The 24,816-nt window shown below is 42.2% G+C and overlaps 1 protein-coding gene across 2 annotated transcripts in view; it reads right to left on the bottom strand.

The window, feature by feature from the left end:
• Positions 1-5,563: 5,563 nt before the first annotated feature.
• NUDT14 (nudix hydrolase 14) overlaps positions 5,564-24,816 on the bottom strand; it is a 61,901-nt gene continuing 42,648 nt past the window's right edge. For both annotated transcript variants that reach the window (XM_014951641.1, XM_014951640.1), the window contains exons 3-5: positions 24,289-24,353; positions 19,312-19,549; positions 5,564-7,485 (exon numbers count right to left, since the gene is read on the bottom strand). In XM_014951641.1, coding sequence (XP_014807127.1) covers positions 7,245-7,485; positions 19,312-19,549; positions 24,289-24,353 — 544 coding nt within the window. In that variant the 3' untranslated portion in view covers positions 5,564-7,244. The remainder of the gene's footprint in view (positions 7,486-19,311; positions 19,550-24,288; positions 24,354-24,816) is intronic.

Genomic DNA, 24,816 nt, shown 5'->3' with positions numbered 1-24,816 from the left:
ATCAACACTAGCTAAGTCAATGCTGATCATCCTGCTTAGAGACTTGAATTAAAAAGCTTTGCCAATCAGCCTTGATTGATAGAAAAAGGACGGGGCATTAGGATCAGTCAAGCAGCTTTTGAAGGCGAGGCCTTCACCTCATGGTTTTTTTTTTTCTTCTTTTCATGTTTGCTGACACTTCCCTCACTAATTGCACTAGGGGCAGACCTGTATCATTAACTGCAGGATATTTACACCAAAAAAAACCCCACAAATCTACACATTAGTGTCCATCTAGGAGCTAAATCCTGTGCTACAGAGAGCTGTCGCTCTGCTGTGGTCAATAGACCCATTTGCTCAGTGCCTTGGCTCGGTGAGAACCCCTCCAATGAGATCTTACTCTTTACATGTAATGTTGTTATTTTGACTGGGCTCATCTGAGACACTGGCATCAGATTGGGTGGAAGAGCAACAAAAGAAAGGAAAAAGAGAAGAAGAAGAACCTGGGACGTGGCAATCCCAAGCACAAATACAGGTCGGGTGGAGAATAGCTTGAAAACAGCCCTGAAGAGAAGGACTTGGGGGTGCTGGTGGATGAGAAGCTCAACATGAGCTCGCAGTGCACACTAGCAGCCCAGAAAGCCAACCCCATCCTGCCCTGCATCAAGAGAAGTGTGGCCAGTAGGTCACAGGAGGTGATTCCACCCCTCTGCGCTCGTGATATCCTACCTGGAGTCCTGTGTCCAGCTCTGGAGTCCTCAGCACAGGAAGGACATGGACCTGTTGGAACGGGTCCAGCAGAGATGCTCAGAGAAATGGAGCACCTCTCCTATGAAGACAGGCTGAGAGAGCTGGGGCTGTTCAGCCTGGAGAAGAGAAGGCTCCGGGGAGACCTTAGAGCAGCCTTCCAATATCTGAAGGGAGCTCCAGGAGAGCTGGGAAGGGACTCTTTGTCAGGGGGTGGAGTGACAGGACAAGGGGTAATGGTTTTAAATTGGAAGAGGGGAGATTTAGATTAGATACCAGAAAGAAATTCTTTGCTGTGAGGGTGGTGAGGCACTGGAACAGGTTGCCCAGGAAAGTTGGGGATGCCCCATCCCTGGAGGGGTTCAAGGCCAGGCTGGATGGGGCTTTGAGCAAGCTGGTCTGGTGGGAGCTGTCCCTGCCCAGGGCAGGGGGGTTGGAACAAGATGATCTTCAAGGTCCCTTCCAACTCTAACCATTCTGTGAGTCTATGATTCTATGATCTGGTGAACCTGGCCAGCAGAGCGGGTGGTGAGTAAGACATGCCTCCAGCTCCTGCCCACCATGCGGGTCCCTCGGGCAGCCCCGCTGTGTGTTCGTGGGGACGGGGTGTTCAGGTAACAGTTTTGCTCGTGCAGCAACTGCCAAAATAACTGGACAAGGCACAATCACGCACTTGAGAGCGCTGGAAACAATTTAAGAAATGTTCTTGGGACAAACGGTGGGATGCTGTGCAAACAGCTCCCCAGGGTTTGTGAAAGGGGCCCTGGCTTCCCTGCAGGAATGCACTCGTGCCAACAACCTGCTCCGCTCCTTTCGTAACCTCCTTCAGGCTCCCCCCGCTCCCACCCTGGGGTTTCAGGGTGCTCCTTTTGCAATAAAACCAGGAAAACAAAACCAGAGGTATTGCAAGCCCATGCCGTGCTACCTCCAGCTCCTCTTTTGTATTCAACACGAAGGTGAGGGACTTCACAAGGACTTCAACGCTCCCCACAGGTCTCCCCAGAGACATAACTTGGATTTTGCCCCTCTGGGGCTTCCCAGCTTCAGCAGACTTAAAAGTTGGAGCAGGCTCATACTGCAGCCCCAGCACTGCCGGACCCGGAGCTGGCGATGCGGCAGGGATGGGAGGGCTTGAGTTACAGCAATCCATCAGCTGCTAATCCAGCCTGCCACCCCACCGCTCCGTGCCGCTAGCAATCACGTGCGGAGCCCCGAGGTGGGTCTGCAGCACGTTTGCTCCTGCTCCTGCTCCTGCAGGTCAGCAGGGTTGAGGCAGTGCCAAGGAACCCCAAGAGAACCCCCAAGAGTACAGGGGCTATATGCAACTCTTGGAGCTTCCACAGGCAATGGGAGAGGGAAGGGGGACATCCACAATCGTGTCTCCCTGCTCTTTGGGACCGGTGTCAGGGTCTGTCCCTTCTCTTCCCATCCTGGTAGGGGAAGTCAGGAGACCAGCAGCAGTGCACATCAGGAATGGGCCAAGCTGACAAGGTCACATTCAAGGTATGTGCTCAGTCATGGAAGTGCTTCAGAAAACCCCATTTGCCACAGTGGGCAACCTCTGCCTGCACGATTTTGTCTGATGTTTATGAAATGTCTTTAAAGAGACATTTCAAAATGTCTTGCAAAAAGGGAGCAGAGTTGCCGGGTGTTTATCAAAAATTGCACGGCCTCATGTTGGCCCTCCAAAGCAGCCACCACCCTCTGCATCCATGGCCAGCTGATGTTGTAAGGGTGGAGGCTGTCCCACCTGCAGCAGCCCTGCTTTGCTGAGCAGCTTCTGGGCTGCACGCAGCCGCAGCAATGCGCAGGAGATGGGGCCAGCCCAGGTACCACCTTCCTACCCAACCTTCTCATCTGCTGTATCTTCCCGGTCACGCTGCCAGCTTCATCTTTTCAAATGGCTTTCCTTTACGTCTAATGCCTTTGTTCGCTGGTTGGTCCAGCCAGCAGATGGCTGGCCGGATGCCGGTGCTGGTACCCAGCAGCATCCCCGGGACGGCAGGGACCGTGTCCCCGCTCTGCCCATCGCCCACCCCCAGCACGGGCTCCGAGACCGAAGCTGCAAATCCATCCTTGGTCCTGATTCTGATCCCCCCCTGAAGCCGCTCCACGCTTCAGGCGGAGGCTCCGAACAGCTTCAAACACCCCCATTCAGCTGCGACAGCCTCCCCTCGCCACAGCACGCGGGGCAGGGGGCACAGCAGGAGCCCGCCCGGACGCACTTTGATGGCCACAAAGGCCACCTCGCACCTGCCGAGGGCTGTGCAATGGGCTTGCAGACAGCGCCAGGTGCGTGCCCCGGCCGTGGCCCCGTGGGGAGCCGGGGCACACGGCTTTTATCCTTGGAGGGGAGGGATGATGAGGAGGGAGCGGGAGAGAAGGCAAGCAGCCGCCTGGCAGGGGAGCCCCCTCCAGCAGCCCCAGGGGCACCCCCCTGTGCTTGGGGTGCCCACACCCCAGCCCTGCCCCGCGGTGTCATTCAGCTCCTCCATTTAAAGTGTCAGCCTCTTCCAAAGGCATTTTAACCAAATCACTGCTCAGTGCTTAAAGCTGTGAGATGTGGGAGTAGCTTAGGGCCAGGTGATGCTTTACAAATAGGAAAATAAACAACAATAATAAACAGTGCTGTAGGGGCCTGGAGCATCTCCCTCATGAGGAGAGGCTGAGGGACTTGGGGCTTTTTAGTCTGGAGAAGAGAAGGCTGAGGGGGGATCTGATCAATGCTTATAAATACTTCAAGAAGGGTGTCAGGAGGATGGGGCTGGTCTTTTTTCAGTGGTGCCCAGGGACAGGACAAGAGGAAATGGGCACAAACTTGAATCTAAGAAGTTCCACCTAAACGTGAGGAGGGACTTCTTTCCTTTGAGGGTGGCAGAGCCCTGGAAGAGGCTGCCCAGGGAGGTGGTGGAGCCTCCTTCTCTGGAGACATTCAAACCCCACCTGGACACTCAATTGTGCAACCTGCTCTGGGTGGCCCTGCTTTGGCAGGGGGGTTGGACTAGATGATCTCCAGAGGTCCCTTCCAACCCCATGGGATTCTGTGATTCTGTGCTGGTGATGCCTCTTCTGACACCTAGGAGCAAGCCTGACAGCAACACTGCATTCAAGATTGTGTAATTTCAGGCTTCATTAGAAGCCCGAGTCATAATTTCAGGTTCATTTGATTATCCCTGCATCCCACAGCCACATCATAAAGATGAGGGAGGCTAAGACTGTCCTTTTAAATGCGGACCGCTCGACTGTACTCAGTAAAGGCAAGGCAGTGACCTCATGGGGATGGGTGGATGAGATCAGAGAGGAGTTTTGCAGGCTGGAGTCAGTATTCATTAGCAGCAAATGGGAACCCTGTTTTATTCTGAACTGTCTGCTCTCTGTGCACATTATGTGCGGTGGCACGTCCCAAGGATGTGCCTAAAGCTCAGCCCTGATCTCAAGCTTCCATTAGAAGTACTTTTTTCTTGCCTGGGCTCGGCCGATGCGTATCGGATTTGCTCTAATCATCATCTTTGAAATGAGCCCTGATGAGGGAAGTGGCATCTGAATTGCTCTGGTTTTAATTTTTATAACTATGAATCATCAAAATAAGTTCAAGCCCTTTCTCCACCATTTGCAAACCTTCCTAATTCCTTATAAAGAATTCCCCACCAAAATTAACAGGAAAAATAGGAAAAGGATGAAGGCACGTTTACATTTGATACTGCAAAGCCAAACACCAGATATAGCATCGCTTAATGTAAAGCTTTCACTGTAGTGCACCACGGCTTTTTCTGTGGAAAACTGCCAGATTGTGGAAGGAAACCAAAGTAGTCCTGTGCCCATTTTGTCTCTGAGAATTACAAATTGCAGGGATGGCCGGGCAGAGCGCAGGGCCGGGGTGCAGCATCATCCCCTGGGGTGTAAAGGCTTCAGAGCCCCTGCAGTGCCCTGGGGCTTTGTAGGTATCTGCCCCATGGACCCCTGGGGAGGGATGGAATGGGAAACGGGGGCAACGCTGCTCAGCTCCTCACCCGGCCTTCTGGATCATAAATCACAGAATTGTTGGAGTTGGAAGGGACCTTCTAGAGATCATCTAGTCTAACCCCCCTGCCAAAGCAGGGTTGCCCAGAGCACATCACTCAGGAGCATCCAGGTGGGGCTTGAAGATCTCCAGAGAAGGGGATTCCACACCCTCCCTGGGCAGCCTCTTCCAGGGCTCTGCCACCCTCACCCCAAAGAAGTTCTTCCTCAGATTGGAGTGGAACTGGTGGTGGTACCTCCTCTGCATCACCCTGCGTGGCTCCAGGGCCAGGCTGTGAAGCAGACAGTCTTCAGGCACCTACAACCTGCCGAGTGATGGAGAACAGCCTTCTCCTGGCCAGCAGTGGTAGTTTGGGCCAAGACCCATCAGTGAAATGCGTACTTTGTCTGATGAATCACACCTTCAAACGCTTGTCACCCACACGGGTGGACCAAAGCCTTGGGCTGTCCGTGAGCTCATTAATGCAACATGATTGCACCTTGTGAAGCACCGAATCCAAGTCCTGGATGCGGCAGGGGAGGGAACGTCTGACTGGGGCAAAGCTCTTGCCATCACAGGGAGAACCTCATTAGGAGTTTTTTGTCCATTCGTAATTCTGGGGCAAAGGGTACAAATACATAAATGCTGCTTTGAAAAGTTTCGAACTTTGACCCGCCTCCACTACTACACAAAATTATTTTTTCCAAATTACTGCATTATGCAGCAAAAAAGGCTTTTGCCATGTATATGCCCACACTTATTAGCTTGACACCAGAGAGATCAACAAGCTGCCGTGTAATAATTTTGATGGAATCAAACACTTTCGTAACTACAGCCTGAAATAAAGCACTATTTATTACAGATATTGTACTAGTTTGCAAAGGCCTCAGGAGCAATCAGGACACATTGCACCAGACACTGCCAAGGCACAGAGCAGCGGAGACCCAGCCTTAAAGCACCTCCCAATGTAAATATATATCAGACAGACAGGATTTATTTGCTTTTCATGATAACTCAGCCCTTGACTGACCCCAGACCAGGCAGGGTTCAACACAAACGGGCCTGAACTTTCACGACTCCCACCAACGAAGGCTGCTCTTTCTCCAGTGGCTTTCCAAGGATCTTTCCTCCCTGACAGTAGGAGAACCAGCAAGTAATCAGTTCTAAAAGCAATTTTTCAAAAAATTATTTACTTATCCACCTATTTTGATATGCAGCGATTTTAAATCAGCCACTGGATGCCATCTGCAATGCATTTATTCCAGTTGCTACATGAAAGTTTGCATATTCTCAGTACTCGTCTTCTAAACACACTTGGCACCTCAACAACCCTAGAAGCACATGCAATCATGTTAATTAACATTAACTCAGTGAGTAACATAAACCAGTGCACAATTAAATTGCCAGACTCTATTCTCTCTCATTCATGCTCTTAACAGTTTCACGTGACAAACAGTCCACATCTGAACGAGGCTGATCAATCAAATAATATAGATCCTAACTAGACCCCTTCGTTAAATCAAATTGTGTTGCTCGGTACATCAGCGCAGGTTGTGGAGGCTTCCATGTAAACTGCTCAAATGATGATAAAATCTCCCAATAAAGCACTTCTGCTCGTTCAATTCCAAGGTGCGTTACCTGAGGGGTAGGTCCCATTCTTCCCAGTGGGGTGAATAAAGAAACTGAGACCACAGGACACCTCAGAGAAATCACTTGTATTACTCACCTCAAACGGAAGGAATTTGACCTCTCAAGTCCCGCTCTAGAGGACAAAGTTTGATCTAATTAATCAAGTATTACCCATAAAACAAACAAAGCGGCGTGTGTTCCAGCAGAAGCCCCCCTCATTAATCTCTCTATGGCCATCACTGCTGCTCAGCGTTACAGTGGGAACAAACAGAAGCATATAATCTTACAGCTGGTGTATTGTCAAAATGACACATTAGCAGAAGGATTTACAGATACGTTGGGTTATGAAATAAAGGTTTGCACCTTCAGAAAACGCAAACATTTTCTCTGCACAAGGAGCTATGCACCAGAGAGAAAGCTGCTCCCTGAAAGCTGTGCAGAACCCAGAAACGAAGTTATGGTATCTGTGACTATTAAGGTTTCCTGCCTCCCCCTCCAAAAACAAAAATATCAGAAACTACAGTGAATACACAGCTGCCAGTACGTACAGACCACAGTGACAGGCTGCTACAGCAGCTGCACTGAGGTCCTAAGCAACTATTAAAAATAGTGGTAGAGCCGTGCCATGAAAACAGGAGAACTGGCCACGTTTACTTAGCCTTTGCGTGCAAGATCAACATTTGCCTCTCAGAAGTAAATCCTGACCCCAGGGAAGCTGGTGTTTTGCTAATGACGGAAATTGAGTGAGGGTTTTAATGCAGATTTTACTTCCTAGTTTATTTCGAGAAAGATTTGTTCTGTGACAAGCTGAGACGATCGAGGCAGACATATCTGCAGTCTTCTGTACCCATGGAACCAGCAGGAAAACCTTTCTTAAAATGATGGTGTTTTATTTTTTTGGTAGGTTGGGTGCTATGTTGTTTTGGAACCACATGAAGCTGAAGATGACACCCATCGTCTTCGGGAGAGTCTCATCATAAGCAAACTTCATGGAATCTTCTAAAGGTATCTCTACAACTTCAATCAGCTCTCCTTCTTCAGCCTGGCCACCTCCTTCACCCGTTCTCATCTGGTCCGTTACTTCTGCGTAAAACAACGTCTGCCTAGAACCCGTCACACCAACTCCAGACCTGGGAAAAAGCAGAGAGGAAACTTTGGTTTAGACAGAAAGAAGGCAGCTAGGGACTAGGAATGGACACCTGGGTCCTTAACTTGTGTCACTAAGCAATATCAAAACGCGCGTTATTATTGTCTCTTGGTGTCATTTAGAACCTATAAATACAGTTTTGTTAATACAGACATCGATTGCCACCTTCACGCGAAAAATACCAACGTTTTTGAATACAGCTGCATAGGAAATGCATTTGTCTTCAAATATATTCTGCAACTTTGGAATAACGTTAGTTTTGGAGAAAATAAAAAAAAAACAGGTTTTGGATTGGTGAACCGTTGTTCTACATAGACTGAAGTCAACAGAAGGCTTTTTTTCAACTGACCTTAGTGTGAGCTGGGCCGCATGATGACTCACAGAGATGTCCAAACAACAGAATGAAGCTCCTTAGTATCTCTGTATGCTGTCATGCTAGATTTTTACTTGTTTTTACACAAATATTTAGATTTTTTATGCAAATATTTAGATTTTTAACTCTTTAAGAAGATTATATCCATTCACAGCTGGAGTTCTCTACTCATGGACTGAATGGGTACAGGAACAGAAAGGCAGCCTGAGTCTTTCTCTATCCTTCCTGAACTTTAGCCTTGACCCAAATGGACCACCGTAAGCACGCGTGTATCTGAAGTAATTCAGTCTCCCCACTAAATTTGTTACAGTGGATTTAGTTGAGGATATTTTAGATTATATAGTCTTTCTTCAGCTAGACCGCTTGCTGCGTATTATACTTCTTATTTGTTAATCCTCTATTTCCTTAGGACTATTTCATTTAGGTATTATTAAATAAGGGATAAGTACATAATCCACTCATTTAGTTCTTCCAAGAAAATATTCACGTTGTAATCACAACTTCTTCGTTTCACATGATTACAAGTGACTTTTCACATTGAATCTGGAACCAAGGCTCGTCACAACTTCTTCGTTTCACATGATTACAAGCGACTTTTCACATTGAGTCTGAAACTATGAATCTGGCATTAGGGCAAGCTGAAAAATTAGCTTCCATATTATTATACATACAGAGGATTCTAAGATTTGTTGCAATGGTATGTTCTTAGAGCATATATCAATACTTACCCAACCATTAGTCAACAAATCTTTCAGTTAATTCAGCATAAATCACAGCCCATAGCAGGAATTAATAATTTGTCTCTCAATTTTCCAAGAACACCGGCAATTATTTTGTTTGGAGAATTAATAGCGATTATTGAAGTTGGTTTCTTACATCAATACACGCCTTTTTAAAAACACAGAATAGGGAATTATTTTCCTAAAATGACTACTGATAGGTTGTGTGACTTTGGGAAAGACGTTTCGCAACTCCAGAATCATTCGTGCATCTCTATGAAGTGCTCAAGAAACTTAAGCATCTTTGGCCCTACCAGGTACTCTGGAGGCTGATACGGGATTTCGTTTGTTCTGGGCCCATCACTTTATTCCCGTGTCAGTAGGAAATGCTATTTAAGCTTTTCTGATGAACATCAGAGATGGTTTGCCAGTAAAAGAGGCAGAGAGAGCTGGGATGCTAGTTTTTATGCTCAGGTGCTATTGGTGCCCTTTCTGCCACAAGGATGACAGCACAGTTTATTAGATTCCCTTTGTGTTCAGCACGTTTTTCTTGGCATTACCAAGCAATAATGTATGTTAAATAGCAACACTGGAAATGAAATACAAAGAGCAAACAGCTCTTTTTCATAATCCATCGCAGCTGGCTGTTTAAGCTCTAGTCATTCAGTCACCACTCTTCCCCAGTTTGGTCACCCCGATACCTGTCACAGACCCATCCGCTGCCCACTCCTGATTGTTGTTGCCATCTCCATTGGAACCTCACTGAGAGAATGGCATTTCTGATGGAACAGTAGACTGTTTGCTTATTTTTTGTTCCCTCTTTTCCTTCTTCTTTTCTTGAGTGAGGCAGCAGAAAGGATTTTTTTTTTAAATCATCTAGAGAATGGGATTTTTTTTCCTCTATACAGTGATTCCTTGTTCTTCACTTGTTTCTGCAAGAATTGCATTTTTAGTAATTAAATAAATCAAATGTTTTAAGTAAATTAAATGTTTTTGGTAACGTTTAATACAATAAAAATAAAAACCATGTTATTCTATACAGTAAAATTTGCAAGACAAAGAATGCAGCTTGCTATGCTCCATAGGTACTATGAAAAAACACAGGACTATGTGTAATATATTTAATGTTATGTTATTTCTGATCAGTATCAACTCTAAGCTTCATCTGGAGAATGAAAATGCTCTTAAACTGAGGTCCTTAAACTCCACCTGATATTATGTAAAGGTTATATACAACACCACAGAGACTTTATTTAAGAAGCCCTTCTATAAGAAAGTTCTGGCTCGATTATTTATAGCATCAACTCCTTCATACCACCTGCTATCATTTACTTATGAAATAGTTGCAGCTGTAGAAATCACAGGAGTTCCCTTTCCACAAATCATTTCTTTAAAATAAAGGAAAACAGCTTCCTGAGGTGCTACGCCATAAGATTCAGTTTCTTGCCACTGTAACATAGAGTGATTTCAAGATGCCATTATTTCATTGCATGTACTCATATGATACTTCTATTAAATCAGTTTTCCTTCTCTTCCAAAGTAAATACATCAAGAGTGGCTACTACTTTGAATATACTTTAAAAGAGGAAAGCACTGGACATCACTATCTTTCTTTTGTTATATGCCCACAGTTAAGGCATTTCTTCATGTACACTAGCCTATCATTTGCCACAGAAACCAATGAAAAATTTGCGACAATACATATTCCAGGGAGAAAATACCCACATGTTCAGTCTTTCTTATTTGATTACCTAACTTACCTTGTTCTGGTGCAACTTTGCCATGACTTATTGGTTAAAAACTAATAAAAACTTCCAAATGAGTCAGAAATACTCAGGTAATTCTACTCTACTCTTCCCCCCCAAAAAAAAAAGCTCTCAGCAAATTTAATGTTTCTATGACTACTTAGAATCCTCTCCCTATTTAGATGAATGACTTTGGAGACTATTGCATGACATTATTTATGTACATATTCATGGGTTTTATTGTCTAACTACATACCTATTTCAATGGTTTCAGAAAGAGGTTGAAAGATACAGGAATATTCTTTAATTAATAAAAAAGGGGCATATTTCTTACCTTTTCTATTTGATTTTTTTTTTAATCTAAATGCTTACTCTGTCAGTTGATCATTTTTGCATGGATCCATGTGGAATGCCCTTTACTAAATTAAATATTCTCCAATACTGCCTACTGCTGTCTTTCACAACAGTTCCAGCTGTGCTGCCCTTAGTAAAATTGTCCAAAAATCAATATTGACATTTCATTTGTCTTAGTACCTTTGATTTTTATAGAAATCAAAAGTTAGCAGGTTTAACGCTTTGAAGCCATTCGGAGCCTCCATCTGGTTAAAGAAATAAAGTGTTTTAACACACCCCCTTGGGAAATGTGTCTGCATTTCAGTGACTTTGGGCACTTGGGGCTGCAGGAGGAAGAAAGGGGCGAGGGAGAAGTTGGCTCTGGCAAAGAAGCAACAGGCTGCTATTATGCTTTCAGTATGATTTCAGGTTCAGCTGTCGCTGGGTACTTCCTATGCTTCTGCACACTTACTTGCACTTTACAAGTATGATGATTAAAGAATTTTGATGTCCTTTTATTCCTCGTTATATTCCTTTCCCTGCTGCCTCTTTCCTTTATCCCGAGTCCGTGGCATAGACTTTTCCATGCCCTAGTATCTCGCATTAGAAATAAAATGCTTTCGCCACCGTCTGAAATTAGTCACCTATTAACAGATTACAGCGACATTCATTAGCTCTGCATCTGTGGAAATCACAGGGGTCAACACAGCCACACTGCAAGTGATGGTTTTCACCCTGGGAAAACCACCTTCCTGATCAAGGTGTCTCCCCTTCCCAGTACAAGAGAGGCTTGGTGGGGGAGGACAAGCGGCCTCTGAACTCCCAGCACCGGCCCAGGGTGAGACTTCATGCTTTGGTTTCACCCCACGGGTTTAGCACCGTGCTGCCCAGACCAGGCATGCCATGGCTCATACTGACCCAGACCTACTAAGCCTGGCTTGACCTAGCTGATCATTCCAGATGTATTTTGGTGTGTCTGTACAAGTGCTTGACTTATTTACCACTGTGGGACAAATGCAAATGACCTATACAAAGCACAGCTCTGTTTTCCTTGTCTCACTATCATGAAGATCAGTTTCCCATGAGCAGTTTACAGTTGTTTCAATTAACAGCTACATGGGTGACAAATACTCTTTGTCAAATCATTAGGGCTTGAGCTAACAAACGCTGTACCTTCAAATGAGAGAGATTTTTAAAATCAAAAGTCTGTTAACACTAAACTTTTCACAGAATCACAGGATTACATGGGGTTGGAAGGGGCCTCTGGAGATCATCTAGTCCAACCCCCCTGCCAAAGCAGGGCCACCCACAGCAGGTCGCACAGGAACGTGTCCAGGCGGGTTTGAATGTCTCCAGAGAAGGAGACTCCACCACCTCCCTGGGCAGCCTCTTCCAGGGCTCTGCCACCCTCACAGGAAAGACGTTCCTCCTCATGTTTAGGTGGAACTTCTTAGATTCAAGTTTGTACCCATTTCCTCTTGTCCTGTCCCTGGGCACCACTGGAAAAAGACCGGCCCCATCCTCTTGACACCCTCCCTTGAAGTATTTATCAGCATTGATCAGATCCCCCCTCAGCCTTCTCTTCTCCAGACTAAAAAGCCCCAAGTCCCTCAGCCTCTCCTCATAAGGGAGATGCTCCAGGCCCCTCATCATCTTTGTAGCCCTTTTAGCATTGCTTCAGAGACAATTAGAAACCTCCATCACCTTTGACAGCAGCAAGTCTAAGAATGTAAGCATGCCCAAGTAAGGATACCAAAGCGATATGGCTTTCATCACAATAGTTACTTAAACGTTAAGTTTAACACATCCAAACAAGATTGCGAGCTGCGGTTGCATATTTCACTTTAAATCAAACACTCAAACACTGTGGTTAAATCATGCTATGGATTTCAAAGCTCTGGGCAACACACTTGCAGGCAACACCACAGAGGGCAGCTTCTGTAGGCAAAGCGCCTCTCCCCACCTCCTACCCAGGGGTGGGACGGGCTGGCAGGACGAGGCTGGAACTAGAGCATTTTCCATCTACTTTCTTCCGAGAGCAGGGAAAACACAAGAGACAGACTGTCACTTCGATCTGATTTTGAAACGTGGCAATAGCAGCTATCACAAAGCCTTTGTGTAGCTCTTCCCTTTTATTAAATGCACGAGGAAATACGTAGCACGTGACATAGAGATCATAAAAAGGGACTTTTCACTCGTCGTATCGAAATTCACAAGCATAAAGATACATTACGTACATATTTTTTAATCACAAGTTGGTGACAGCATCTTACTGCTTTTAAAAAATAAATAAAAAAAAAGCTTAGTAGCACCTAAAGGCCACAAGTGAGAGTGAGTCCACCTTGCATGTTTGCCCATGCTCACCAACAGGGAGTTTCTTCATCAAACTGAGTGTGTGTGTGCACGCACGTTTGTAAGAAGGTTCGAAATTCAAAGCACGTACTCAAGATCAGCTCTGCTGCCTTCTCCTACCCGGGTGCTCATCTATGCCAACCAGTTGTTACATTCATAATTATTACATTCATAAATACTATGTTTTTAATTCAAAGGAACAAACACGTATGAGAAAATAATCCAATATCTTATAGTCTACTCCTCTGCTGCAATGTGGGGAAGAAATAAACTGACTTACTATTGGGAAGACTTACTAGTTTAACTCAGGTTTCTGAGAGACAGCAATTAAAAGCTAAACTTCTCTTAATTTCTTAATATTTAAAATATATAAACAATCAACATTTACCTGTTCCTATCAACACAGAAACACTTTTTTTTTAATTATTTTAATCTGACATAGTTAATGTGAAAATTCCTAAATGCACTATACCCTTTTGTAAGATGTAAGCCATTTGGATGCAGAATTTGGGTATATAGTGAATACATAATTCATGTTTACAAATAAATGTGACACAAATCTCTGTTATTTATGCTGAAATCAAGATCTATTTAGGCATGCAACATGTAAACTGATGAACAGTGACATGCAGCTCCTATTGTCACTTCTTAGGACCTTTGTACAGTTCTGACATTATAAGCAGCAGGTGCAGGAAAAAAGCAGAGAAGTAATTAGCATAAAATTATATTACATTATGCCATCACCCAACAGGTGTACTAGCAGGTGATCTTTCTAATTATAATGGACTCCAATATTTTCAAGGCTATTATTCTTTCTACATAATAACCTGTGAATACAAACCATTTTTTACCTCATTGCACAGGGGCTAATAGCCACAGCACAGTAATTGGCACATCCAATATTAATTCTCTGAATGCTCTTCTTTGTTGTATACTTTTGGAAAGAAATCAAATGTAGGAAGATTAAAGTAAGCACCTATGTTAATATAGTTAGACCCTTAAACTAATCCATCTGATTATTTTTTTTTGCAGTGGGGCTGAGAACCTCCAGCTCCTATTGTGTCCACTTCATAGCCAAGAATTTATTACTGCCTCTGGGAGAAAATAAAGATGGAATGAAGGAAAAAGGAAGTTGAGCCAGAAGTGCTCGTGTAACTTTATCCTGATGCTCTGAGGTGTTATTTAAGTCCAAATAATTTTATAAATATTCTTCAAGAAGACCAAACATTTCAAGAACTAAATGAAAATACTGTAAGCTGCAATGGCAATAATACCATCTTTAACAACAACACTATTTTCCTGCCCTTGTCCTGTAAAGAAACAAGTCTCAAGGAAAACAGGTGGAAGTACTTCAACCTAAGGAACTAACTCGCAGCTGAATTTCACATGGGATTCAAACTGTAAAATGCTGGGATACCATAAAAGATATAAAATTTTTTATATCTGATGTATGAGTAAGTATAAAGTCATTCACTTACAAAATTTTGCATTTAGGGAAACAAAAAAACCAAAACCCGGAGGTTTTTAGAGGTTTGTTTTAGAAAATTAACAATGTAACTGACAACCATCTACATGAAACCTCAGTTTATAAATATACTGCTATATTAGCTTCATTTTATTATTATCTAACCCACTCCTTTACAGCCATTGCATCTGCCATCTATGCCACCTTTGACTGAAGCCATACATAGAGTTGATGAGACCTCAACACACCAGTAGGTGTCAAAACGTTCATGAAGCCCCCAAAAGTGAATTAGCTGCTGCCAGAACAGAAAACAAACTATTTTTGATGCCAAAATTAGGTTACTTATTGTACGCCAAGCACAGAAGTAGCAATTTGTGTAGCCATGATGAGAGAGGAAACTCACTGCATGGGCTGCAAACAATACAGATTTTTTCCAGCAAGATTCCTGCATCCATCTACACAGCAAAATGAACTACTTGGACCTAAATTTGCCTTCTGGTTGGTGTTATTCTATTATTGGAATAGATATTTCTGATTCTTCAAAGTGTGACTCCTCTGACCTCTTCCAGTCAAGTCCCTCTTAGTATGTTTGTCTTCTTCGTTATCTGCCCCCAGTCCAGGCTTCTTCATTCACCCACACCATACTGTCCTCCTGCTGCTGGAACAACTTGTTCCTAAGACTCTTGCTCAACTAGCATAAATTCCCCAACTCCTGGCTTCTTTCTCCGATTTCTCATTGACTCCAGAGCTATTCTGTGGATCATATAGGCAATTAAGTCTAAGATCTGCTTAATTCAGTGCCTGACTTCTACCTGATGAGTATCGTGTCACAGGAGCTTTGGCAGAGCTTAAGCATGGGGTCCAACAGCTTATTTTTATGTGCATTTGAAATATCCACAGCAGTATTGTAGCTAACCTTTTCTGGTTAGCTGGGAAAGGTAAAAGAAAGTCCGCCCAAACCACTGCTGCAGTCCCTGATAAAAAATGAGGAAAAAAAAATGCCATCTTCAGATTACCTCTGGTCTTTGCTACATCCACTGACTGAGAATAAAGCAAAGTTCTGCTTAAACGCAGTCTAAGCACTCTCCTCATTTCATTAAAAAGAACACCTTTCCACCACATGAACATACTTTCCCTAACTCCTTTAAATTCTCAGCCCATGTTTTTTTCTCTGCAGTGGTCTTTCACCTCTTCTTCCTCTTTTTCTACTCAAGGATTTTCTATTCCATCTTTCCTCACAGTTTAAGTGCTCCCTACCTATTATCCACGTCCTCCCCTTCTTAATCCATTAGCCCCAGAAATGTATTGACATCCCTATCCAAACCTGTTTCTGCCTTTACATTTGATGTGTCTTCTGCTTTCCACGTCCTTCTGTCAGGTGTAGCTTAAGTCCTGCTTTTATTCCAGTCAGGCCGTTTCTTTCTCATGACCATGATTCCAGAAAGGGGTGGCATTAGAAATGCTCCTCCCTTTGAGGCCAAAGGGTGTGTTGATGCAGAAACCCCTGCTTGTATGAAAACCTTCTCACCCATGCATACAATTCTGAGGTTTTATCTACAGAAATCTAATAGACTTAACTCTCTAATTACCAATTATAGGTATCTGAACATTTTAATGTGGCTTTATTTGCACCAAGAAAGGAGCTCAGCTAACAGATTTGTCAGGAATATATCAAGTGTAGGCAAGTATCAGCTATAATAGGATAACAGGTCTCGTAGATTGGGGCAGAAACACAATCAATGTAACTTCAGTTTATTAAGGCTTTGAATGTTTTCTAATGTGACAGTCTCATTAAGGAGTTAGGAGATCACGATATACTTACAAATGAAAGAAACTGTGAAATAGGTGCAAAACTAGCACGGAAATGGTACTCTTGGAGTGGGTATCACTGTCAAACTGGAAATACAAGCCAAAGAGGATTCCTCTGGGGACTTTTCTCCATTCAACACAATTCAGTATTTCATTTTAGGATTTATATGCTGAAATATAGGCTGCAGGTAGCAAAGCTGAGGTAGATTGTTTGTAAGAAGCTAGAGATTAATATTAGAATTCAAGATCATGCCAACAACCTGGAGAAATGATCTGAAACAAATAGGGTGCAATTCAGTGCAGACACAATTAAGGCTCTGTGTTCAGCACAAACGCAGGCAGGAGGTGAACGACAGTGCAGGACTCCTGCAGAAAATAGTTTTGAGATATGGGAGGCACTGTGGACCATAAGTCAACAACATACTACAGCATATAAACAAAAGAACCTGTAAGACTAGGGAAATAATGCTTCCACTCCATCTGACGCTGGTAAAGCCCCCACTAAAACACTGTGCTCCAGTTTGGGCACTACATTTTTAAGAAACATGCAGACCAGATGGAGAGAAGGCAGAGGACAGCAGAAGGAATAATCAGACATCTAGAAAACATGGTCTGAAGAGAAAGCTTAAATTAACTCAGATAGTTTTGCATAGGGAAAGATAAAATAAAGGGGAGATATAGTAAATTAACTCAGATAGTTTTGCATAGGGAAAAATAAAATAAAGGGGAGATATAGTCAAACAAATACATGGAAGGTGCAGAAGTACTTCATGTCCATGGGAATAGGGTAGTAAGTCACAGACCTGAAGTGAAAAAAGGGACATTTAGGGAAGACATGAGGAAAAACTTGCTCATGGTACAGATAGACACTTAGAGTGCCTCGACAGGCTATGAAATGATCAGATTTTAGAGAAAACACAAACGCACATTTGTCAGAAGTGGTTTAAACCCAGCTGAGCCTGATCTTTGGTAGATGAGTAGTCTAGATGAGATCCTCCCAAAATTCCTTCCAATTCTGTTTTCTAAGGCTTCTCTCTGACGTTATGCACTGGATCAGTAAATAATACGGAGCAACTATTACACAGATCACTGGGATGGCAGATAACAGTAGAAGTGAATGATGTATTGCAGCTATTAATGGCATATATATACACTAATGTAAGGCTTTAGGTCAGTGCTTTGTATTGACAGTCACAGCACGAAACAGCAGCATAAGCCATTTGGAAAAACCTGTTACGCTTCGAAAAAGCCCAGAAATTCTTATATGTAATATAGTCATTATGGAAAAATGATGAAAAAAAATCAGTTACTTCCTGTCTTTGCATCAAATACTCAAGGATCAAACAGATATGCCAGTCTTTGGCTGAAGGAAGAAAAGGACACTCCTAATAAGAAGACCGCAACATTTCGAATAAAATTATACTACAGAGCACAGTAAGTTCAACCAAAGAAACTGTAAAGTATCACCTTTGAGGCTTCAACCTTTCATATTAATCTAAAAAGGTCAAGACTATACAGGCCCTTCTGACTTCAGCATGGATCTCCACAGGCAGAAAGTTGCATCCACATAGACAAAGCAGGATAATTATATGCAGACATATTAAGTATCTTTTGCATGGGTCTCGGCAGAGAAAACTCCAATTGTACACTGTTTTTGCAAGTCAGTGCAAAAAAAAAAAAACCAAACAAAAAAGGCAAAAAGCCAACTGAAAGAAAAAACACCTGTAAGATACAAAGACATTTATCAACGAAAAAACATACAGTGTTTTAGCCAGATGAGACCTGTTAATGCTGAGTCAAACTTCTACACTGAAGCCACAAAATTCCACAGCTACAGAAATGATATTCTACTCTCCTATTTTGAGTTTGTGTGTATACACATACATACGTACGTGTGCGTCTGTATATATCTGCATGCCACGGCCTGTTAGTGTCCCCCAACCTATGAAATTCTATAGACAGCTTTTGCTCATAAATCTAACAGGCACTTTTTCTTTCAGGAGAACAAATCCTCAATCTAGTTTCAAGGAGTTGTAAAAGACAGCTCCTGTGATTCACCCCCTCCCCTCAACAGAAGCACTGCTTGTTAATCCAGCAGGAAATAACATTTGCCAGGATTGACAGCTGTGGATTTGTATTCAATTCCCAAATTAAAAATCAATGGCAGGGCCTAGTTCAATGGAGATGTCAAGCAAAATGAAGAAAGTAAAAAACCTGCTGCTTTCTCCATAAAATAGAAATATACATACATTTTGGATAACAATACTAAAAGCTGGGAAGGAGATATAATGGGATTAAAGCTGTGTGCAAAGTTTCTCCTGAGGGTTTTTTTTTTGTTGTTTTTTTTCCCCCCGAAAATCTAATATTTTGTATTTTCTCTCTTACACATTAAGTATTCCTTTTACTCCTAATATATGTTTTAAAACCTCTTAAAATCTATTTCAATAACTACTTAAAACCCTGCAAAAAATACAATGTAAAAATTTTCACAGTCAAATCAGCAAAATCTCCATATATAACATTCATTATTGTCCAATGCAAAGAAGGCTTAATTACAGCCCAAATATTATGAAGAGATCTCATGGCACATGTTCTCATGCTTCTGCAAAATTGTATTAATAGTAAACCAGAGTCCACCTTGGGCAGCTTCTATTGTTAATCGGAATAATAAGAATCAGCAATGGAAACCATCTGACACAGTACAAAGACCAGCTGTTTTCTTGTGCTGTAACAAACTGCTCTGAAGAGCCCAATGCAACTTTTCCCAGTTCTAATAGTCTTTGGAATAAATTGCAGTAGTGTCATTCTTACTGTGAATTCAATCCCATAATTATAATTCCTTAAGTCTCTATAAATACGCCTCTCACTTGCTGAACATTACACCTTTCATATACTTTCAGATGTCCATGTTTCTCCAACACACTATTTAAATATGGGAATAGGGAACATTAATTTACATTCAAGCCACTTCAGCTATCTCTGAAATGATAGAATACGAAGTGCTTAGATTTACCTGTAAGAAGTGATCTTCCTTAGGTCTGATACAGCAACACGATAGCCACACTCCTCTAAGATCTCCCCACATGCAATTTCTTCTAAAGAAAGGCCTGGTTTGTCTACGATGCCAGCACAGAGTTCGTAGGTCACTCCTACCGCAGCAGGCAAGGGATCCTCTAAACGGGAGGAGATCTCCTTGTCCTGGTTCTGAAGGACTTGAGGATGATGTCTTTCTACTTCACACATGTAAACAGCTTTAAAAAAAAAAACACAAACACAAAACAAAAGAAAAAGAAACAATTGGGAGGGATGTTAGTTATGTTAAATAGAAGAAAAGATGATACACAAATTTTGCCTGGAAATTTATAACCATCGGAGTACTTGAGAGTAACAAGGAATTCAGTTGTATTACCTGTTAAAATTATGACACAATGAAATGGAAATTTTACAGAACAAAGGTTCTCTTGCCATTTCTGTAGAATTATTCTTTAAACTCTATTTGTGCTTACACCAGTTGGAACAAATTCACGCACACCTTAAAATAAATAAGAATAAAAAAAGGAAACTAGTTCATCCAAGAAGTGTCATACAGCTTCCATTTGTTGGGCAATGTGGATTTCAGGATTTTATTTAAACTATGCAGTTATCTTGCAGGAAAGTTGGGTTGCACATTATGTACCATGTGCACAATGATGAGTCTTTCAGCCTGTCAACTCAGCTGTTATTTAGAAAGGCTATGAAAAGCATGTATGTTTGTTTGAAAAAAAAAATCCTCTTCTGAACATATAGTTCTATGCACAGATTCCTGTGTGGAGTCTGAAAAAGACTTCTTGAATTCATCTACAAACAGCTGCCACTGTAATGCACTCCTAAAGAAAGTGCAAATGCCAGATTTTAGTCCTTATTTAAGCAAAACCTCTCACTAATGTCAACAGAAATTTTGCTTGAGAGAGAACTGCAGGACTGGATGTTAATACACAAAGACTCACAAAGACAATTCCAGGTCATTTTAACTTTAATTTACAGGTATAATCCCACCTGTTTCTTCTCTGAAATTTCCTCATGTCTATCACTTTGCATGAAAGGTTACGATGAGGGTGTTATAAAACACCCCGAATAAAACTATTTAAAATTTGAAATTATTTTTATTCCATTACAATATTTTTACTTACATATTTCATATACACATAATGGTTTTCAAATGACCTCATCTTTTGTTTCCCATTCTAAATCTAACTGGTATATAAAAGAGCTCAGGTTTGATGGACAACTTTTTGTCCTTCCAGTTAGTGTATTTAGCTTATTATTTCTTAAAAATGCGATGTACAACAAAGTATATCATCACAGTAAAAAGTGATGCAAAGTAAAGCATCACAGTGACTTCTGGATCGCTTGGTCTCTGGGGAAGAATCTATACCCTTGAAGTTTGTGCCTAGGCTCCTTTTACAATGCTTCTTGCCTCAGAAGTAGAGAACAGCAAGATCAGCACCTGAAAGGAAGATATCTAGAGCAGTCTCAAAAGACAGAGGAAATGCTGAAGTTTGCCCCCAAACTAATCTTTCTCCAAAACTTAAAACTTTCAAAGCTGTTTGCAGGAGATACATTTAGGCCTTTGAGATTCAAACAGTTAAGGAAAGGAGCTTCCATTTCTTGGTTTAAAAAAAAAAACAAACACATGACTAGAGCTCAGTTTTCTTTTTAAAATGCAGCAAGAAGGCAGCAAAAAAAAAAAAAACCGAAAACTATTCCAGGCAGAGTCTGAAGGACAGATCTTTGAAGGGTGTCTATTGTCATTATTCCAAAAACTTCTAAAAACTATGACAATTATCACAAATGACAACTACCTCCAGGATCTCTGTGAGATGAGCCAAATACTCTTAAGACTGTATTGCTTTCTCAGTATTGACTTATCCATATCAGTTAACACAAAAGGGAACAATGCACACATCCCAGGAAAGGACTTGGACACCAAAACAGGATACAGGTAAGACTGTGGGTACAGAAACATGAAACTGTGATTAAAGTAATTCTCTGTTACAAGCCTCCTGAATCCCCGAAACCCATCCTGTCATTCCAGCAGGCACCTGCTGTTCTCCTTCTCCCTCAGCACAACTGGGCTCCACATAGATCAAACCTACATTCCCAGAAGGACCCAATCCAGCCCTCTTCAACACTCAAAGCACACTAACAGCTTTTCTCTGCAGATAAGGCAGAAAGGAAGTGGTATCAGCCACTTCTGTAAGAGGCCAAAAATTAGAGCATCCACCGAGGAATCACAGTATGAATTCATTATCAGCAGGCTCAGAAAGGTTCCAACTCAATTTAACCCTCATAAATAAGCAAAGCCTAGAAAACGAAGCCACCTGCAAGTATCAGGGGAACGGGGCAGTCCCCCGTACCTCTCCTGGTGGCGCGAAACAGCACAGACAAGAGATGCCCCAGGGGAGATAACGTATCAGATGGAAAAGCAGTTTGTGCTCGGGCACACTCTTTGAAGGGAAACCTGTGACCCCCCTCTTCCTCACTGCAGGTTGTCAGCTTATTGCAAATGCACAAAGAGTTTGAAGAGCAGAAACTAGAAGCAAGAAGTCAGCTCCCAGCAAAGTCACCCACCCATTAGTCCTGTGTCTGGTTGCTCTCTTGTTTTCTGATGGCTTACGCTCCTTCGGTCAGAAACTGCCACTTCAACAACATCACCTCCATCAGTCTCCTCCATCATCAGATGGACACATGCAATGAGCAGCAGCACAGTGCAGACTCAATCAATCATCTACTGCTCATTAAACATCTTGACTGATTACCCCAGAACCACTCAGCTGTACTAAGTTTCAGAGTGGAAACTCATTGGAGTTGATGTTCTTGCCTCCCATTCTACAAAACTGGGACAAAGGAAAGATGGCTCAACCAAACTGGTCAAATAAGAACATAACATTATTTAAAGCGGCCTTTTTAGATGACTCATATAAAAAGGGACTTGTTTGCTATCCCTAAAGAGAAGAAAACAACAACATGGACTGACAGGTTAGTGGGGTTCAGTGCTAGCTTTTCTTTAAACTTCTGATTTCTCTTTGATTTTTGTACCTCCTGAAGCAGAATATGGCGTACGATTCAGACCTTTGACACTATTTTAAGTCAATGCAAAAATAAACACCACAATCCATCAAAAGGTCATTACACTTACAGTGAAAAACATGTGCATAGATACTAACCCTAGCCTTTCCGAGGAGCATATTATTTTATTATATTTGAAAATATATATATATATATATTTGTGGTCAACTGACTACCAAAATGAGCATTGCCCAAGACCTTGGCCAACCAGCCAAGGGTAAGGAACTATTATGAAAACTACTGAGATATAGGTGTAACTTTTTCCTCTCTGCTCTTTCCAAGTGATACATTCAAGATGACCTAGGTCCACAGTACACTGAAAAATACGGTCCTGTCTTCCTCACCCTTGTTGTGTGCTCTGGTACCCCTCAAGCCAGCATGAACTCTTTAAGCCAGCCAGATAAGCTAGCTAATCCTCAACATTATCAGTCTGCAGCCCGATTAGACCTCTGATGTGGCTGCACAAGGGCTGGTGCTGCCAAAGGGAATGGGGTGGGAATGCACACCCAGGGAGGGAAGACTGCACAGACTTCAATGGGAAAACCCATCATAACACGGCACCCTAAGGAAGGACAAACACGAATGTCAACCAGCACAGGAGCAGGGGACATGCCTGGTGAGACGAGCTACCTGGTGGCACCCCAATAGGAGCAAGCAGTGAGAAAAATCTTGGCCTTAATCTTTCTGGAACAGGCACTAAGGCAGACAATAACCACAGAATGGAAATATAACAATAGTGATGGGAGTAATGTTAGGGCATGGTTGCAATCACCAAACAACTATGGGATGTCTGACTGACCACCGTCCCTAAGGCCAGGTTTCTGAGAGGCTCCAGCCTCTGGAACAGTTTAACAGCAAGAACAGTCCAGTCCTTTGAGGCAGATTTTACACTTCCACAGGGATGACATAATATGTTGCTGGTCAATCCATATATATGCACATATATGAAGGCTTCTGCCTAAGATTGCCTTGAACAGAGCAACAACTATATGAGCCATCTTATTCGGCTGGCAAATAAAAGACACTGGATTATAGATAAACAAATAAACAAACAGTTTCTCTTTATAACAGTCAATATAGTGGTTCATGAGAAGCATGCACTGTCAGTGTAGCAGTGCTGTACAACACTGAAGAGCCTTTCAATCACTGTAAGAAACGACAGCATGACACTACCCTAGAAAGTTTCCTATAAACTCTACCACCAACAGTCTTGAAACGGTCTCTTAGCAACAGCCAGTGAAACATCTTGTGGTTTGTTTTTTTTTAATTAACATGCAGAGACTATGAATTTCATTTTTAACTTCTAGAAAGTAAATATTGATTTGAATTAAAATAACTGATACAAAAACTCAGAAAAAAATAGCATATTAATGTAAACTCATAATAATCACCAGTGAAGTTGTCTGTGTATGATGAAAAAGCATACAGTCCTGAATTTCCCTCATTTTAAATTCCCAAGTATACAATGCACAGTAACACTTTAAAAAAAAAAAGAAGGAATATTTAAGTTAAAAAAAAACAACAACTAATATCATGCTTCTGCACAGAAGCTGCCTACTAAATAGTAGATAGGTCAAGAAGGAAATTGAAATAAAAGCAATCTATTGCATAATCATTGTAGAGCTGTTTGTAATTTCATCCAAAAGAGGACAATGACTAGCCCAAAAGGAGAATGTAAGGCTACCCTGATCATTCGTTTCATCTGTAATGGAAATTTCCCTGGTTAGAAATTCTGACCAACTGAAAAGAGTGGGCTATCATACAAAGAAACAGAATATAGATCAAAGATTTTATCACCACAGATGCACCAACTTTTAACTGCTAAACCCTTAAAAGCTTGTTTCACTAGAGAGCAAAAGTAAATCTAAAAAAAGAGGATTACCTGGGCGGAACTGCTTCACCACAACAAAGCACTGCCGAGAAGTATTAAAGATCAGGATTGACACACTGAAGATAAAAAAACAAAAGATCAATGCTATATGAAAGAGTAATGCAAAAGTATTAAACTTACAGCTTGAGAATTTAGTTTTAACTACATAAATACATAGATGATTTATTACTAAAGCCACAACGCAGAGGGATAGATAACGGGGTTGCGTTCCCAAAGCCCATGAGAATGTACCCAAAATTAAGTCACTTTTGTCTCCTGCTGTGCAGACTAAGCCACCAATCAATTCCTTCTCTCCAACAGAAAAAAAAAAAAAAGTCGAACTCTAGATACTAGATAGTTATAACAAGAAAAAAATATCTTTAAAATAAAAACATTTTTTTCCCTTGTATCTGTCTCAGATTAGGACAGTCTAACTCTTAGGCACAGTCTAGTTTCATTCAGAGCCAGAGACTTCTGTATAAACACAGAGCATCTCCTGTGGCCAAGCTTGGGCCTTGAAACAGACACCATCCAACTCCA

The sequence above is a fragment of the Calidris pugnax genome, unplaced genomic scaffold (assembly GCF_001431845.1).
Source record: "Calidris pugnax isolate Ruff unplaced genomic scaffold, ASM143184v1 scaffold183, whole genome shotgun sequence".
In the NCBI taxonomy this organism is placed as follows: domain Eukaryota; kingdom Metazoa; phylum Chordata; class Aves; order Charadriiformes; family Scolopacidae; genus Calidris; species Calidris pugnax.
Note: the sequence above shows the minus strand (reverse complement) of the source record. Positions and strands in the feature narration are given on the sequence as shown.